This window comes from Talpa europaea (genome assembly GCF_964194135.1).
Source record: "Talpa europaea genome assembly, chromosome: 9".
Lineage (NCBI taxonomy): Eukaryota > Metazoa > Chordata > Mammalia > Eulipotyphla > Talpidae > Talpa > Talpa europaea.
The window spans coordinates 77,376,733-77,395,870 of record NC_140076.1 but is presented as its reverse complement, the minus strand read 5'-3'; the positions used below and the strand labels follow the sequence as shown (position 1 = coordinate 77,395,870).

Here is a 19,138-nt window from a genome sequence, read left to right as displayed (position 1 = left end):
TTGATCCAGATTGTCTGAGAAGTGTGAAGTGAAAAGTGGGTAGAAAGAATGGGAGGTAGAAAAAGAAGTAAAATGAAATAATAGACATAAAAAAGGAGAAATATGGTGAACAGTGAGGGATAACAGAAACCAAGGTGAAGTTAAAGTTCGTAAAAGCCTGTTAAGCTGAAAGAGGCACAGGCTGCTTTTTTGCGTATGGTCGCCATGCTCATCAGGACCAGGCTTCTGCTTCACTTCCTGACTCTCACCATGCACTTGTCACACTGGATCATGAGGCCTTCATCCTTGTAGAGGCCACAGATACAGCGAATAACATCATCGTCCTTCTCATGCCCATTCTCCTTCTCAGAAGCTGAGGTCTCACTGCTGTCTGCCTCACTTGCTGTCTCTCCCACAATCTCATCAATTTGGGCTGATGCCTCATGTCGGGCATTATAATAGGCCTTTCGTAGGCGGCAAACATCTCTCCCAATTGGTGATTTACGCCCGTAGTACTTCTGAAGAAAGCAGAAGAAAGAAATCATATCTGGTCTTCACAATTTGGCTTAAGAATATAACTGAAGAGCTAGCAGGATTTTCTTATCTTCTCATTTTGGTTTCATAGATTTTCAATATAATCAAATGATGCCTGGCACCACTGCCAGGCAATATAATTAAAATGAATTAGAATTTTATCTGCATGACAATCTTTCCATTTGCTTTATTGCTCTGTCATTCAACTTCTGTCAGAGGTCTTACTGTCCACTAGATAAAATACACTGGGACCTTGGAATATGAATTAATACCACAAACATAACATGGAGAAACTCTGAATTTACCTTTGTCTAGCAGATATTAGGGATAGAGCTATAGATTTTAAATAGATATGGAAATTGAGTTTCAGCAGAAGCATGTTATAATTCAAGATTGCTCTAATTCTCCCATAGGTCTGTTTTTCTCTCTCATTTCATCTGTCTTCATAATATAGTTCTGGGCAAATAAAATGGAGAGATGGACAAAGAATAGGAAATGAATGAAAACAGTAACCAATTATTACTTACTAATAATTATTAGGTTTCTTACTAATAATTATTAGTAAGTAATAACTAGTAAGTAATTATTCTTTCATCCAGTGGCCTCTTTTGTCTTTCAAATACCTATTTCAAAAATCACTGAATAATTTCTTTTCTTCTATGCACCATATTTCATGCACAATAATTTCATTCTTGCCTTTATATCAGTTCAAGGTTTCTAACCAATGACTTTCACATATTCTATAACCTATTAGCATAATTCCCATCCTTAAGGTATATTGTTCCATCTATATACCTATACATATTTCTATTTCACATGTACTTACTGTCTTGAGGAAAGAAACTACAGATATGATTTAACTGAGCAAAATGTATTATATACATATAAGCATTTAATACTAAGTTAAGTTTAAAGTTTTGATTTTTTGGAAGTATGATTAAACTTCCACTCTAGTTATATCAATGTCTTTACTATACAAGATAATATAATATTTAGTATACTACAACTCTTACCCTAAAGATATGTAATAAATACTGCTGTCTTTCTTAACTAGAAATATGAAGGTTGCTAGAAAATGGTAAAGGTCTTAAACTTCTAGAATAGTTCTCTTCAGAACAAATTTCTTAAATCTGTGTTTGAAGTCAGCAAAAAATACCTCAGCATTCCGGAAGACCTTGAGCATGTCAGCATCAAAAGCCTCCACTGTTTTATAATAACCAATGAGGATCTGCTTCTCTATGGTGACAAGATCCAGGGGATCAGAAATCTTCTCATAATAATCAGCATTTCTGCAACACAAAGCCAGGGTGTCAGCACGGTACACTCAGTACTTTTCTAAATCTCAGATGATTCCACATATGTGAACTTACTTTTTCTTTGGAGGAAGGTTCAGAAGAGGTGCTGCTAGTGCTTGTCGGGAAGAATCTACAAAAGAACACCAAGGTTTAGTGGAAAGATTACAGGGAAGTAAATATTAACTCCTAACTGAAGAAGGAGAATCCCCAAAATTAAAATAAAAAGAAATACAAGTTACTGTGAAAATTCAAGTTTTCAGAAATGTGGGTGAAGGCAGGGATAGAAGATATTTTCAGAATTACCTAGAATATGAAAGATTGTATATAGACTATGTTCTTCAAATGTTAGTTGTATAAAGAGAAAAACTTCCTATGAATAATAAGAGATGAGAATTTATTGAGGCAGCTAAGTTGCCTGGGAGCAAATTCCTACTCTACAAATCTTTTTTTTTTAAAAAGGATTTATTTATTTATGCATACAAGAACTGGAGTGTAGGCCAGAGGTGAGAAGGGTGAGAGGAGTCACCAGAGACAGAGTGGGGAGCAGATCAGGCGGATTTAGTGAAATACACTGCTGAGAGAGTAGCGGACGAGACAGGAGAGGTCTGCTGTGCCATGTGGGTTAGCTCCCTGGCTGGGGATTGAACTCATGCTGCAGTGGCTGTGGATTGCTTTATAGTGCTGTGACTTAACCCGCTGTACCACCAGGGAGGCCCCCTTACTCTACAAATTTTATTACAGCAAAGATTATCTCATTCAAAAAATGTTTTCTAGTTCTCCTTAATGGCCCATAATTAATACTACTCTGTTGGTTTGGATTCAGTTAAAATCCAGATGATGAATAACTGACTACTATAAATATATTCTGGAACCCATTTTTGTATAGCAGTTAGTTTGTATTATGAAAACAGAATTCAAGCTGTAGGACTACTTATGACTTATGACTTTCTAGCAACTTACTAGAGGGAGAGGAAAATACTTCTTGTTTCATGCCCAGAATGTAGTGACATGTAGATATAGCTACGTAGTTTAGAGCAGACAGGACTGGTTGAGAAGAGATTGGGAAAATTAAGGGAATAATAGGAACCATAAAACTTTACATTTCAGCACAGGTTGGTCCTCCCTTTTCTCTCTATACCTTTAGGTTAATAAAACTGCAAAAAAAAAGTCACTAAAATGCAAATATAAATATTACACAGAGAAAGAAAACCAATTTCCTTAAAATTTAGGAAAAGGAAGAGTGACAAGCCAAAGTTGATGTCAAAAGATGTAATTATTTCTTAAAATTTCCCATTTTAAATATCTCAAAATTTCTTGGTTAGAAAGTCACGTAGGCAGCTCAGGATCCGGTCCACTGTAACTATTCAAGGCCTCTCTTTTTCTTTCTCCTTTTCCTAATAAGCCTGCCCTTGTAAAATGTAAAAAAAAAGAAGAAAAGGAAAGGAAAAGTTACGTACATCACTCAAACTACCAGCCCCCAAATAAAAACTCTCTTCCCTTTCCAACCTTCAGCATCAACATACATGAAAAAGATACGTCTTGCTACAGGAAAAGAGTGGGGTAAAGGTGTTGCTTGAAAATAATTTCCTTGCAACTTCATGTTCTTTATCTTAATTTATAGGGAGTAGAGCCTGTAAACCCTCCAAAATACTTGCAAAATTATGTAGGGGGGCAAGGATCCACAGATGTTATTAGATTCTCAAAGATCAATCTAAAAAGGTTAAGAACCAATGTTGTTATATGTTCATAATACTTGTTTCCTTAAATTGCTAATTCACTCCTTATTTAGGAAAATTATGTCCAAGACAGAAAGACCTGCCTCTGTCAAAAAATAAGTGATTTCTAAATACAGTACCTATGATAAAACCCCAATGAATGCAAAAAAAATCATTTAAGTCTCAGGGGTTTATACATAACAATCCCTGAAGACCATAATCAATTCCATAGGTCAACCTTCTAAATTCAAGTCTCAGTGCTCTCAAGCTATCACCAGCCATTGCAGCATGAGTTTGATCCTTGGCCAGAGAGCTAACTCACATGGCACAGCAGACCTCTTCTGTCTCTCGCTGCTCCCCTCAGCAGGGTATTTCAGTGGATCCACCCGTTCTGCTCCCTACTCTGTCTCTGGTGAATCCTCTCACTCCGGTCACCTCAGGCCTACACCCCAGTTCATGCATGCATAAATAAATAAAGATAAATCTTTAACAACAACAACAACAAAAAAAAATTCCCAGTTCTAAACTTACTTATTCTTGGGTATCTCAGGTAAGGAAAAATGATGTAATTAAAAAAAAAAAAAGATTTATTTGTAATTTATTTATGCACACAAGAACTGGGGTGTAGGCCAAAGGTGCCCGGGGTGAGAGGATTCACCAGAGACAGAATGGGGAGCAGAATGGGTGGATCCACTGAAATACACTGTTGAAGGGAACAGCAGGCAAGAAAGGAGAGGTCTGCTGTGCCATGTGGGTTAGCTCCCTGGCCAGTGATCAAACTCAGGATGCAGTGGCTGGCAACAGCTTGATAGTGCTGAGACTTTAACTCCTGTACTACCAGGGAGGCCCAATGATGTGATTTTTTTAAAGAAAGCTAAGGAGGACTGAATTTGTGATTGATATGGTTACCTTTATAGGAGATGATACCGTCACAGATCTCTTTGAAGATTTGGGCTAGGCGGGCGGCGCGAGCCACTTCAATGTTTTCCTCCGCAGCTGCCAACCTTCTTGTTCGAACTGATCGGGCTGTTTGTAGGGCGGAGAACTGGGTCATAAAGACATCTGAAAGGATAAAGTGAAAATTACTTTCAGGAAAAGAGGCAATCTATGTGGCTTTCTCTTCCCCAATGGATTCTTGCCATAAGTTCTATTTTCCCTGGAGAGACTAAGTAAAGAAAAATCAGGAAACATTGCAGTTTATCAGAGAGACAAATGCTGCAAGTTAGAGGGATGAAATTAGTGGCCAAATGCTATACAGTAGAGGACAGAAGTTATAACACTGGGCTTCGGAAAAAGTCTGTGTGTGTAATTTTGGTTTCACTACTTACAAGTTGGATGATCTTGAACAAGTTACTTAAATTCTCTGTATCTCAGCTTCTTAATTATAAAATGGGAATAGTGGAAGCACTTCTTTCATTAGGTAATTGTGCATATTAAATGAGACAATGCTTTTAATATGCTCACCTCAGTTCCTGACATATAATTATTACTATCAGGAGACTTGAAATAATTGGGATACAAGTTTAGAAAATATATGCCCATTAAATCATTGAGAGGTGTGCTTCCCCGGTGGCGCAGTGGTTGAGCGCTAGGCTGCGAAGCTGCCCGCAGCCTCTGCAGCGCCGGTTCGATCCCCAGCCGCCGGCGAGTGTCCCACATGGCGCGCAGACCTCTCCTGCTGCGCCCACTGCTTCCCTCAGCAGTGTACTTCGGTCCTTCTGCCTGTTCTGCTCCCCGCTCTGGCTCTGGTGAATTCTCTCACCCTCCCGCACTTCTGACTGTACCCAGTGCTTGTATTAAAAAAAAAAAAAAAATCTCTGAAAGGATATAAGATGCTGGGCCAATTTTATGTGTCTACCTACCTAGTTCCCATTTAGCACATTCCCTTAAACACCATGCAGAATGAGTCTACTTTTTTTTTTTTAATAGAGGCATGTTTTATTTATTTATTTTTGTTTGTTTTGTTTATACATGCACTGGGTACAGTCAGAAGCGCGGGAAGGTGAGAGAATTCACCAGAGCCAGAGCGGGGAACAGAGCAGGCAGAAGGACCGAAGTACACTGCTGAGGGGAGCAGCGGGTGGCAGGAGAGGTCTGCGCACCATGTGGGACCCTCCTCCGGTGGCCGGGGAGCAGCCGGGGATTGAACTGGTGCCGCTGAGGCTGCGGGCAGCTTCGCAACCCAGTGCTCAACCGCTGCGCCACCGGGGAGGCCCTTTTTTTTTTTTTTTAAATAATATTTATTTATTTTTATACAAGAGCTGGGGTACAGGCTAGAGGCGCGGGAGGGTAAGAGGATTCACCAGAGATAGAACGGGGAGCAGAACAGGCAGACGACCAAAATACACTGCTGAGGGGAGCAGCGGGCAAGACAGGAGAGGTCTGCCAAGGCATGTGGGAATCTCCCTGGCCGGCTGGGAATCAAACCTGAGCTGCTGAGGCTGCGGACAGCTTCACAGCGCTGTGCTCAACCCGCTGCGCCACTGGAGAGGCTCAGAATGCTTCTACTTTTGAGGGAAAGAAAGAATAAAAGGAGAGCATCATCTTTTATGCTTTCTTTGCATTGAGAAAGGATACTTGGACATGCCAGTTTCTCTGCCTTCAGTTGTTCTGGATAACAGATCTGAACTAAGGAGTACTGTTACATTATTTATGGAACTTTTTTTTTTTTTTAAAGATTTATTTATTTATTAATACAAGCACTGGGTATAGTCAGAAGCACGGGAGGGTGACAGAATTCACCAGAGTGGGGAACAGAACAGGCAGAAGGACTGAAGTACACTGCTGAGGGGAGCAGTGGGCGGCAGGAGATTGAACCGGCGCTGCAGAGGCTGCGGGCAGCTTCGCAACCCAGCACTGAACCGCTGCGCCACCGGGGAGGCCCTGGAAAGTTTTTTTTTTTAAAAGATTTATTTATTTATGCATAAAAGAACTGGGGTACAGGCCAGAGGTGTTGCGGGGGGGGCGCGGATTGAGAGAATTCACCAGAGACAGAGTGGGGAGCAGAACAGGCAGATCTACTGAAATACACTGCTGAGGGGAGCAGTGGGCAAGACAGGAGAGGTCTGCTGTGCCATATAGGTCACCTTGCTGACAGGGGATCAAACTCGTGCTGTAGAGGCTGGCGATAGTTTGATAGCACTGTCTTTAACCCCTGCACCACCAGGGAGGCCCCTATTTATTGAAGGCTTTAAAAGGGAAATTTGAAAGTCTGTGTGAATAACACTGACCTAAATATGGGGTGAATATATATTCAAATTCACCCTAATTTTCTTTTCTCTAGCATTTGACTTCACCATTTTACCCTGTCGGCAACTTATTTTCCAGGTAGGAACACAGAGGACCTAGCTAATGTCTAGTGACTTTCAGGCTATCAGCAATATTTGGGTGGCTAGTGGTGGGAGTTTATTCCAATTCTTTTTTTTTTTTTAAAGATTTATTTATTTTTTTATTTATACAAGAGCTGGGGTACAGGCCAGATGTGTGGGAGGGTGAGAGAATTCACCAGAGACAGAGCAGGGAACAGAACAGGCAGACTGATGAAATACACTGCTGAGGGGAGCAGCGGGCGAGACAGAAGAGGTCTGCCGTGCCATGTGGGATTCTTGCAGGATGGCCAGGATCTGAACCCGTGCTGCAGAGGCTGCGAACTGCTTCACAGTGTGGCGCTCAACCGCCTGCGCCACCAGGGAGGCCCAATTCTTTTTTTTTTTTTAAAGATTTATTTATTTATTCAAACAAGAACTGGGGTACAGGCCAGAGGTGTGGGAGGTGAGAGGATTCACCAGAGACAGAGTGGGGAGCAGAACAGGCAGACTAAGTGAAATACACTGCTGAGGGGAGCAGTGAGCGAGAAAGGAGAGGTCTGCTGTGCAATGTGGGTTTCTCCCTGGCCTGGGATCGAACTCATGCTGCAGTGGCTGTGGACAGCTTCATAGGTCACATCTTAACCCCTTGCGCCACCAGGGAGGCCTTATTCCAATTCTTTAGGGTAGAGATAAGGAAGTTGAAAAGCTACGGTGGATAGGTTATTACTGATTGATGCTTATGTCTGGATCTTAACTTTATTGATTCAGACTAAAAGGAATCTCTGATTAGATTTTTGTTTGATAGTAACTAAAAAGTTACAAAAAAATTTGAGACAATCTTTTGGAATTAATAGGAACTTTTTCTAGATCTTACCAGACTTTATGTTTCCATCATCTCGACAGATACCATTCCAGCGGGAATATAATGATGCTGAGTGAATATTATCACTAGTGTGCTTTACTTCCTCCTGTTTCTGCCGAATCTTCTCCCAGTTTCGGACCAAGAACACATGATGCTTTAATACAAAGTTCCTCAAGGAAGGAAGAAAGGAGTTCCTTTATTCCTCAATTTACCAAGTATTTTTGTCCTTGTCATGATGTAAATGCATACTTACTTACAAGTGTATGTAGTTATCAAAAAGAGAATTATAGATGAAGAAACATTACTCAGTTTTGCATCTCGATTTTTTTTACTTAAAATAAAACATTTCCCTGTACTATTTACAAATATCTAAAACGTACAAATATCTATTTGTACTATTTACAAATACTTAAAAGCTGCAAAAATTCTGGGAATTGAAATGGCAGGACTTGAAGGTAGAGCTTTATGGAACACTTGTACAAATTTTAAAGGAAGTTGTCAAGATAAAAGTCTGGGCTTAGGATCAGTTATAACAAGGAGAACTGAACTGACATTAAAAGAAGATTTTTTTTTTTATCCCAAAAGGCACTATTTAATATATTTTTTTAATAAATTTTATTTTTATATTCCCCATACAATTGCAACCCCCTTATTCTGACCCCAATCCCTCCCCTCCCGCCCTCTACCCCCCATAGAGTGTCTCTGGTTCATATTTTTTTTGTTGATTTTGATTTTCACTTTCTTATAGTAATTCATTTTCCTGGTCCCTTATTTAAGTTTTCTAGGTTCCTGCTATGAGTGAGACCATCCGGTATTTTTCTTTTTCTAAAAGAAGATATTTAAGATTGTATGTGCTGGGCAAACCATGTTAGGTAAAGTACATGCCCATGAATCTCTAAACTCAAATGACTTATGTGGATCTTCACTGACTTAAAACTATTTTCATGATTCTGTAATTTGATTTTCATACCAGCATACAGATAAAAAGATATGACCTTGAATAAATATCAGACTGTGGGCCTCAATAAATGGGAGATTAATGTTATAGTTTCTGACTTTGGCTGCACACTGAAATCACCTGGAGAGCTCTATAAATCACTAATGCTTGGGTTCCATCTCTGAAAATTCCAACTTAAGTGGCATGGAATGCACCTGTAACCTATACAGTGTCGTAAACTAGTTAACTTAAAAAAAAAAAGAGGGCGGGAGGATGGCCTCTCCTTTGGCCAGATGGCCTCCTTCTTTGGCTTGATAGACTGGTCAAAAAGAGAATGTAGAATGAAGGCCCTGCAGGTCTTCCAGGCAGTGATACGCTCCTTCAGCTCAATCACCAGGGACCACACTGAGAACAGAGTGGCTGAGAAACAAACTTTTCCAGGTGGACAATGACCTTCCAGCATAATTGAGGAGAGGAGGTGCTATGTACAGTGGTCATGGTCTAATGTCTGTACTACCTCGGCTGGACCTCCTTCCCAACAAGGAGTGAATGAGCCCAAGAAACATGCAGGACCTGAGACACTTGAATAAGTGTCAATAAATGTGGTGGCTTCTTGGGGAACCAAAAAAAAAAAAAAAAAAAAAAAGGTGGTCTGAGGATACCTGGGTATCAGGAATTTTTAAAGACTCCCTAGACTAACATGCAGCCAAAGTTGAAAACCACTGGAATAGATCATCTCTATTTTACTGAAGTTTAGAATTTCTATGACTCAAAGTGAAATAGGATGAAAGGGATTATACATACAGTAAAGTTATAAACAAAGATGAACTTTCTCATATATTGGAGTGTTATGTCAGGGAAGTTGTACAATATGTCCCAAGGCAATTCGAGTCATGGCACAAACATATTTATTCACTTCTGGTTTTATCTAAATATAGGAAAGAGCAGAAATGATCCCTACAGATCCTTATTATTGGTCTGTTAACATGTCCACAAAGCAGGGATTTCTCACCTTTTCTCTGCCATGGATTCCTTTGGCAGTCTGGTAAAGCACATTTAACCCTTTTATGAACAATGTTTTTAAAAAGTTTAAATTAATTAATTTATATTATTCCAACATTCTCTCATTGAATCCCCAAGAATCCTTGGTTTCAGACAACCGAATAAAAGGATAGGCTCAACTATCTAGATGTTTAATCATTTTTGAACCGGCAACAAGTCACAAAATTTTAAGAACTCAAGGTAAGAAAAACCTTTTTACCTTTCTCGATTGGACATTGGCTTCATTTGTAACTGGGGGGTCAACCTTGTTGGAGTGTTGATGTTTTCACTGGGTTCCTCAGAGAGATGGCCTCTCTGAAAAGCAGATCAGATTGAAGGGGGAAAAAAAACGATCAATAAGAAATCAAGTAAAAAAAACATCAAAACTATTCTCAAAAACTTTGGTAGTGCCCTTATTCCATTAACTCCCTTAAAAAAGATGTTTGGAAAGTCATTAGGTCATTATTCACCCTTTTCTTTAGCTTGTGCTTAGATTTCCTCTTCTCTTTTGACCGTCCAGACTTTTTATGTGTGGTTACAGGCTGGCTGTTTTTGCTGCTGGTGAGTCCATTCATGCGTTGACTCTTGCCTCCAATGATTCCTCGACATTTCTCAAAGCCACACTTACACAGTTGCTTGGAAGGGAGAAGAAAAATGCTTTCAGCCTTCAGTTTCATTTACAAGTTCAAAAAGGATGCCTTAGCATCTGAACAACCAACAATAAATAAGAGTCGGGAAATTTTCACGTAGAGGAAAATAACTGACTAGGTGTAAAATAAATACAAATAAGTTTCCATTATAGTAGAAAGGAAATATTAAACTTTGAGAAAACATATTCACCAGAATAGTTAAGAACTTCCTAGAGATGAAAAATGATTAGACCATCTCTTTTTACAGAATTCTGAAAGAATAACTGAGACCTATGTATCTTGATAAGTAGAGGTAAGAGTGAAAAACCACCTTCTCCAATATACTTCTCAATGGCTACAAATTGGTAATGTTTATTGAAGGCCTATGGTATAGTGAACACTGTGAGAAAGTTTAACTTCCTTCTAGGTTTTATTATTCTTACCTGTTTTTCAACATTAAAGGAATGAAAGTTGTAATCATAAGTGAGTTCAGTACCAGCTGGCATATCTTTAAGAGCATATAGTCCAATCCGATATACTCCATTAACAGACCTATACAGGAAGGAACATAAAGACAGAGATTCTTAGTAACTGCTTGAAAACTAGAAAAATTGATAGGCTTTTTCAAATTTGCCTTTTTTTTTCCTATCAGATTAGTCAAGAATTTTAACGATTCTTCCCCTAATAAATACTTTTCTGCATTTATTTCTTCTTTATTCTGATTATAATCATTCTATTTCTGTAAAATATCCTTACTCCATTGAATGGTGTTGAAAAACTGTCAAAAATCATTTGATTGTCATACAGGGTTTATTTCAGTACTCTTTATCCCATTGATGTATATATCTGTATTTGTGCCACTATCACTGTTTTGATTAGGGTCGTACCGAGTTTTGAAATAAGGGTGTATGTGTCCTCCAGTTCTATTATTTTTTTAGCATTGTTTTGGCAATTTGGCGAATCTTGAGATTTAATATAAATTTTAAATTTTAGGTTCTATTTAATATAAATTTTAGGTTGGGTTTTTCTATTTATGTGAAAAAAAAATTTTTGGGATTTTGACAGGGAGTGTACTGAATTTGCAGATCACTGTGGGTAATACTAACATTTAAACAATATTAAATATTCTAATCCATGCACATTCAATACTTCAAAGAATGTGTTTCTGTTTATCTGTCATTCATTTCTTTAGCAGTGTTTTGTAGTTTTCACTTTGTCTTTTACTTCCTTGATTAATTCCTAAGTATTTTATTCTTTTTGGTGCTATAATAGATGAAGTAGTTTTTGTAATTTCCTTTTCAGAGCATTCATTGTGTATAGAAATGAAATGATTTTTGTGTTTGCTTTGTATCCTGTTACTTTGTTAAATTTATTTTCTTAAGTTTAACAGCTTCTTTTTGGAACATTTAGTATTTTCTCCATATAAGATCATTATTGGGCCTCCCTGGTGGTGCAAGGGGTTGAGCACAGTACTATGAAGCTACCAGCAGTCTCTGCAGCATGAGTTTGATCCCCAGCTGACCAGGGAATTACCTACATGGCACAGCAGACCTCTCCTGTCTCGCCTGCTGCTACTCTCAGCAGTGTATTTCAGTCAGTCTGCCTGTTCTGTTCCCCACTCTGGTGAATCCTCTCATTCCCCATACCTCTGGCCTGTACCCCAGTTCTTGTATGCATAAATTAAAAAAAATTCCTTAAAATAAAACTTGACACCAATATGCCTTATGAACAATATTCCTTGGAAAAATCCTCAAAAAATACTAGCAGAATAAGTCAGCAACATATAAAAAAGATTATTCACCATGACCAAGTGGGATTTATTCCTGGAATGCAAGGGTGGTTCAACATATGGAAATCAACCTATATAACATGCATGAAGGGGAGAAACCACATGATCATCTCAATGCAGAAAAGCATTTGACAAAATTCAACACCCTTTCCTGATAAATATAGCACTAGAGGGAACCTATATAATAAATGTATATGTGTGTGTATGTATGTATGTATGTAAAATCCACAGTAAACAGAATAACAATGTGATAGTCAGAACTGTTCCTTTAAGATCAAGATTAACACGAGAGAGAGAGAGAGAGATCAATATGGCTGCAGGGAAACAATGCGAGTAAGTTCTCCCATAAAAGAAAGTTAATAGGGAGGAAAAGTGGCAGGTCCCTGCGAGAACTGGGACATGGAAGATAAACGGGCAACTCTGGCAAACTGCCCAAAGAAGAAAGTTGCCATAAAAGAGGACTAGAAGGGAGGAAAGCTCAGAACCCGGCTACCCTCTCCCACCCACAAAGTCGGCACTCTCCAACCAACAGAAAGGAGGAAAACAAACAAACAAACAAAAGCAACCAACAAGAACAAACTACACATCAAGTGGGACTATGAGTGGAAAGGAACTATTTCAGGCACTGCACCCTGTGAACTGGAACTGTAGAGAACCCGGCAAGAATCACCCATGGAGGTGAGTGAACTGCTCCGGGTGCCATTAGAGGAAGATAAGTACTCCATGGAGACCTACAAATAGCCCAAGGCCAGCTGAGAACTACTGGAAAAACGCACAGGTCAGCCAGTAGGGATCCCTGGCACCCACCTCATGACCAGAACAAAATCACCAACTAGCTGATTCCCTGTTGAAATTGAGTAAATAAAGAGAGAGGAACTATAAAGGACAGTGCCCAGCAATACCGCATCAACACCCTGGTGGAGTTTTGGCCTGCCAGTGCTGGTCTCAGTCTGGTAAACAGTTTCCGGCACCCCTAAAGCAGCAATCCAAAGAGATGCCTGCCAACATCAGTGGCACAACGTCCCAAAGCATTGAACTAATTAGAAAGCAAACAACAGGGAGAAGCAAATGCCAACCAAGAATACTTTACCCTGCAAAGCTCTCCTTCCTCTACGAAGAAAAAATATGGACCTTCTCAGACAAACAAACTCCAGAAATTCATTATAACTAAACACCCACTCCAAAAAATTCTACAAGAAGTCCTAAAGCCAAAACCAACAGAGGAATGAAAAAGAAGAACAGAATAAAGCAAGGAATAAAATCGCAAAGACAAACAAAACGGCAAACACAGATGCCAACATATCAATATTAACTCTAAAGAAATAGACTTCAAGCTAAAAAAAGTAAAAAGAGTCATAGACAGACACTACATTATGATCAAGGGGACAATACATCAGGAAGATATAACGCTCATCAACATATACTCACCAAATGAAGGGGCACCAAAATATATTAGACAATTATTATAGCTCTGAAAACAGACGTTAAAGAAAATACATATATAGTGGGAGACTTCAACACTCCACTCTCACCAATGGACAGATCAATGAGACAAAAAATAAACAAAGACATGAGAGCCCTAAATAAAGACATAGAACTCATGGATTTAACAGACATCTATAGGACACTGCACGCAAAAAAATCTGAGTACACATTTTTCTCAAGTGCGCATAGATCATTCTCCAGAATTGATCACATACTGGGCCACAAGACAAACATCAACAGATACATGAAGATCAAAATCATTCCAACTATCTTCTCCGGTCATAAAGGCATCAAGCTAGAAATAAATCATGAAAAGAAAATAAGGAACCCTCCCACTTCATGGAGATTGAAATCCACACTACTGGAAGACCACCGGACTAATGAGGGGATCAAAGAAGAAATTAAAAAATACTTTGAGTTGAACAACAAGGAGAACACCACTTTACAGAATGTATGGGATGCGGTGAAAGCACTAATAAGAGGAAAATATATAGCAATACAGGCTCACATCAACAAACTAGAAAGAACTCACAGAAACAACCTAATCTCACATCTCAAAAAGCTAGAAAAAGAACAACAAAAGAACCCTAAAGCCAGCAGAAGAAAGGAAATAATAAAAATCAGAGCAGAAATAAACGAATTGGAAATTATAAAAACAATCCAAAAGATCAATGAAATCAAAAGTTGGTTCTTCGAAAAAATAGACAAACCTCTAGCCAGGCTCACAAAGAAAAAATGGGAGAAAACTCATATAAATAGGATTACAAATGCAAGAGGAGAAATCACAACAGACTCAGCAGAAATCAAAAGAATAATCAGAGATTAATATGAACACTTATATGCAAACAAATTCAACAACCTAGAAGAGATGGACAAATTCCTAGAACGATATAATCATCCAAAGCTGGACAAAGAAGAAATAGAACAATTAAACGGACCAATTACAAGTAGAGAAATTGAGGCAGTAATCAAAGCACTCCCCAAAAACAAATGCCCAGGCCCAGACGGCTTCACAAATGAATTCTACCAAACATTCAGCAGTGAATTAGTGCCTATCCTACACAAACTCTTTCAAAAAATTGAAAAAGAAGGAATACTACCAAATATGTTCTATGAAGCCAACATTCCACTAATACCAAAACCAAATAAAGACAGCACAAAAAAAGAAAATTACAGGCCAATCTCCCTAATGAACACTGATGCAAAAATCCTCAACAAAATCCTTGCCAACAGAATCCAACAATGCATCAAAGTGGGATTCAAGTGGGATTCATCCCAGGGGCACAAGGATGGTTCAACATACGAAAATCAATAAGTGTAATCCGACACATCAACAAAAAGAAAAATAAAAACCATATGATCCTATCAATAGATGCTGAGAAAGCATTCGACAAAGTCCAACATACGAAAATCAATAAGTGTAATCCGACACATCAACAAAAAGAAAAATAAAAACCATATGATCCTATCAATAGATGCTGAGAAAGCATTCGACAAAGTCCAACATCCATTCATTATGAAGGCCCTTGAAATTCTTGGGATAGAAGGAACATACCTTACCATGATAAAAGCCATATATGACAAACCCATTGCCAACATTATTCTCAATGGCGAAAAGCTGAAGGCCTTTCCTTTAAGATCAGGAACAAGACAAGGATGACTGGCGGTCCTAACCAGGCCAATAAGACAAGAGAAAGACATACAAGGAATCCAAATAGGGAAAGAAGAAGTAAAGCTATCACTATTTGCAGACGATATGATAATATACATAGAGAACCCTAAAAGCTCCACAGAAAAACTACTCAAAATAATCAACCAGTTCAGTAAAGTAGCAGCATACAAAATCAACACACAAAAATCGGTAGCCTTCCTATACACAAACAATCTGAAGAAGAAATCAAGAAAACCATTGCTTTTATAATTGAAACCAAAAAAATCAAATACTTGGGAATAAACCTAACAAAAGAGGTGAAAGACCTATACAAAGAAAATTAAAAAACACCGTTAAAAGAAATTGAAGAAGACACAAAGAAATGGATAGACATCCCTTGCTCATGGATTGGAAGAATCCACATTATTAAAATGGCCATCCTCCCAAAAGCAATATACAGATTCAATGCTATTCCAATAAAAATCCCAATGACATTCTTCAAAGAAATAGAACAAATACTGATGAAATTCATATGGAACCACAAAAAAACACGAATAGCCAAAGCCCTACTGATGAAAACAAAGGAGAAAGGAGGTATCACACTTCCAAACTTCAAGCTGTACTACAAAGCCATAATAATCAAAACAGTTTGGTACTGGAACAAAAACAGACACACAGACCAGTGGAACTGAATAGAAAGCCCAGAAATAAAGCCGTGCTTATACGAACAACTAATCTTTGACAAAGGAGCAAAGAATATGCAATGGACAGTTTGCTCAATAAACGGTGCTGGGAAAACTGGACCTCCACATGCAAAAAAATGAAACAAGACCACTATCTCTCACCATGCACAAAAATCAACTCAAAACGGATAAAAGAACTGGACATAAGACCTGAAACTATAAAATATATAAAAGAAAATATATGTAAAATACTACAGGACATACATCTCAGAAACATCTTTAAAGACTCATCACCCAAAGCTGTGATAGTGAAGGCAAAGATAAACACCTGGGATTATATCAAACTGAAAAGCTTCTGCACAACAAAAGAGACATTAACCAAAACAGAGAGATACCCCACTGATTGGGAAAAAATCTTTGCATTCCATCCAATTGATAAGGGACTGATCACAATGATATACAAAGAACTCACAGGGCTCAACAAAAACAAAATAAACAATCCAGTCAAGAAATGGGCAGAAGAGCTCAAAAGACATTTCTCCAAAGAGGAAATGTAAATGGACAACAGGCATATGAAAAAATGTTCAACATCCCTTATAATCAGGGAAATGCAAATCAAAACCACACTGAGAGACCACCTTACACCAGTGAGAATGGCACATATCAAAAAAACAAGCAACAACAAATGCTGGCGAGGATGCGGTGAAAAAGGAACTCTCCTACATTGCTGGTGGGAGTGCAAACTGGCCCAACCACTGTGGAAAGCTGTCTGGAGGTTCCTCAGTCTACTAAAAATGGAGCTACCATACGAACCGGCAATTCCACTCCTAGGGATCTACCCAAAGGACACAAAAACAGTGATTCAAAAGAGCACTTGTACACCTATGTTTATTGCAGCACTATTTACAATAGGTAAAACCTGGAAACAACCCAAATGCCCAAAAATAGATGACTGGATCAAGAAAATGTGGTATATATACACAATGGAATATTATTCAGCAATCAAAAAAGATAAACTCATGCCATTTGCAGCAATTTGGATGGAGCTAGAAGAAATTATGCTCAGTGAAATAAGCCCGAAGGAAAAAACATCGGATGGTTTCACTTATAAGAAGAATATAGAGGAACCAAATAAGACATCAGTGTAAAAAAAAAACAAACAACAGTACAAAACACAACAAAGCAAAAACAGACAATTATAAACCAGAGACATACTGTAGGGGAGGAGGAGGGAGAGGGGTGAGAGGGAGGGAGAGAGGAACACAGGGGACTGTGGTGATGGTGCATGGGTGCCTTGGGGAAGGAAATTCTATGGAGACTCAATCTGAGGGAATGGGGAGGGGAAGCAAATATTGTCTTAAAAAATATAAAAAATGATAAATGTTAAAAAAATTAAAAAAAAATCAAGATTAACATAGGGATACCCACTTTAACCAGTTCAGTAAATATATTCCTGGAAGTTGTAGCCAGAGCAATTATATAAGAAAAAGATCTAAAAGGCATCCAAATTAGAAAGGAAGAATTATCTGTTTGCAGATGGTAATGATTTTTTTTTTTTTAGGGGGCAAGACAGAATTCTGCTGGGCCATGTAGGTTAGCTCCCTAGCTATCAAACTCATATGGCAATGGCTAGCAATAGCTTGATAGTGCTGAGACTTTAACCCTTGTGCCACCAGGGAGGCCCAACTTTTCTTTTCTTATAGGGTCTTTGTCTGGTTTTGGTATAAGGTTATGTTAGCCTCATAGAATGAGAGGGAGTGTTTCTCTTCAATTTTGGAAAAAACTGAGAAGTGTTAGCTTACAGTGAAACCATCAGGTTCAGGGCTTTACGTTGTTGGGTTTCTGATTACTGATATAATCTCTTTATCAGTAATTCTGTAGGTCTATTCATATTCTGTATTTTTCTCATGGTTTAGACTTGGTAGGTTTCATGCTTCAAGAAATCTGTCCATATCAACTAGGTTACCCAATTTTTGGGCATAAAATTATTCACAATACTCTAATAATTTTTATTTCTATAGAATCTATTCTTTTTAAGTTTGATTATGTGTCTTGGTATATGTCTCTTAAGCTTCTTGGATGTGTATATTCATGTCTTTCATCAAATTTGGGATTTTTCAGCCATTATTTCTTCAAATATTCTCTCTGCTCCCTTTTCTCTTTCTCCTTTTGCAATACCAATGTCATCTATTTGTCTGTTTGATGGTATCAGAGTTTCCTTAGGATATATTTCCTTTTCAAAAATTTTTTTGGCTGTTCCCCAGGCTTGATAATTTCCACTGCCCTACTTTAAAGTTCATTGATTATCCCTTGTGATTTACTGTTGAACACTAGACATCTGATTCTAATAATATGGTAACAGCAGAAACTAGATTATCCTGCTTCTCCAGGGCTTGCTGTTTTTTGGCTGTTCATTTTTTGATTGTTCTAGACAGACTGGGCCAAGGATCAGCCTGAAGTTTAAACTTAATGTCTTCTTATGTCTTTTCTTGCATTTGCATAAACTTTCTTTTTTTTTAAAAAGATTTATTTATTTTCATACAAGAGCTGGGGTACAGGCCAGATGCGTGAGAGGGTGAGAGGATTCACTGGAGACAGAGTGGGGAACAGAACAAGCAGACTGACGAAATACACTGCTGAGGGGAGCAGCGGGCGAGACAGGAGAGGTCTCCCTCATCATGTGGAATTCTCGCCGGCCGGCCGGAATTGAACCTGTGCTACCGAGGCCATGGACAGCCCCACGGTGCGGCATTCAACTGCCTGCGCCACCAGGGAGGCCCCAGTCACTTTCTTTTTTTCTCCACATATGCAAGTTATTTTTGAATGTCCTAGTCTTTAATGTCTGCTTCCTGAAAAGGGGAAAGTGAAAAATGAAGTAGGGATAAGAGAGAGTACAAACTCTTTAAAATTTTCTGGAATTCACTTCAGCTGGAAGAGTAAACTGCAACAATGGAGGGAGGTGCAATAATAATGACTGTCCTATTTGCACCTTTGTGATCAAAGGTTGCTGCTGCAGATCAGTGATCAGAGAATAGCTTCCCAATATTTGGATGAGAGAGGCCTTTTTATCCCTCTTACTCCTGCAAGTTCTGTGCAAGTTTTCCAGGAACACATATACAGCAACCTGGCATGTGGCTGGGGTTGGGTGATGGATACTACTATGCTAAGAAATCAAATGGACTTAAGTTAGCCTTTCCAAGCTGCAAGTTTTCAACACCCTACTGTGTTCT

The 19,138-nt window shown here is 38.6% G+C and overlaps 1 protein-coding gene across 1 annotated transcript in view; it reads right to left on the bottom strand.

The window, feature by feature from the left end:
- Nucleotides 1–19,138, bottom strand: part of ASH1L (ASH1 like histone lysine methyltransferase) — a gene marked incomplete at both ends in the record, with an annotated part of 171,352 nt that overhangs the window by 7,228 nt on the left and 144,986 nt on the right. Inside the window, 8 exons of the mRNA XM_084243812.1 lie at nucleotides 249–497; nucleotides 1,670–1,802; nucleotides 1,884–1,938; nucleotides 4,433–4,585; nucleotides 7,706–7,863; nucleotides 9,892–9,986; nucleotides 10,142–10,306; nucleotides 10,744–10,852. Coding sequence (XP_084099938.1) covers nucleotides 249–497; nucleotides 1,670–1,802; nucleotides 1,884–1,938; nucleotides 4,433–4,585; nucleotides 7,706–7,863; nucleotides 9,892–9,986; nucleotides 10,142–10,306; nucleotides 10,744–10,852 — 1,117 coding nt within the window. The remainder of the gene's footprint in view (nucleotides 1–248; nucleotides 498–1,669; nucleotides 1,803–1,883; nucleotides 1,939–4,432; nucleotides 4,586–7,705; nucleotides 7,864–9,891; nucleotides 9,987–10,141; nucleotides 10,307–10,743; nucleotides 10,853–19,138) is intronic.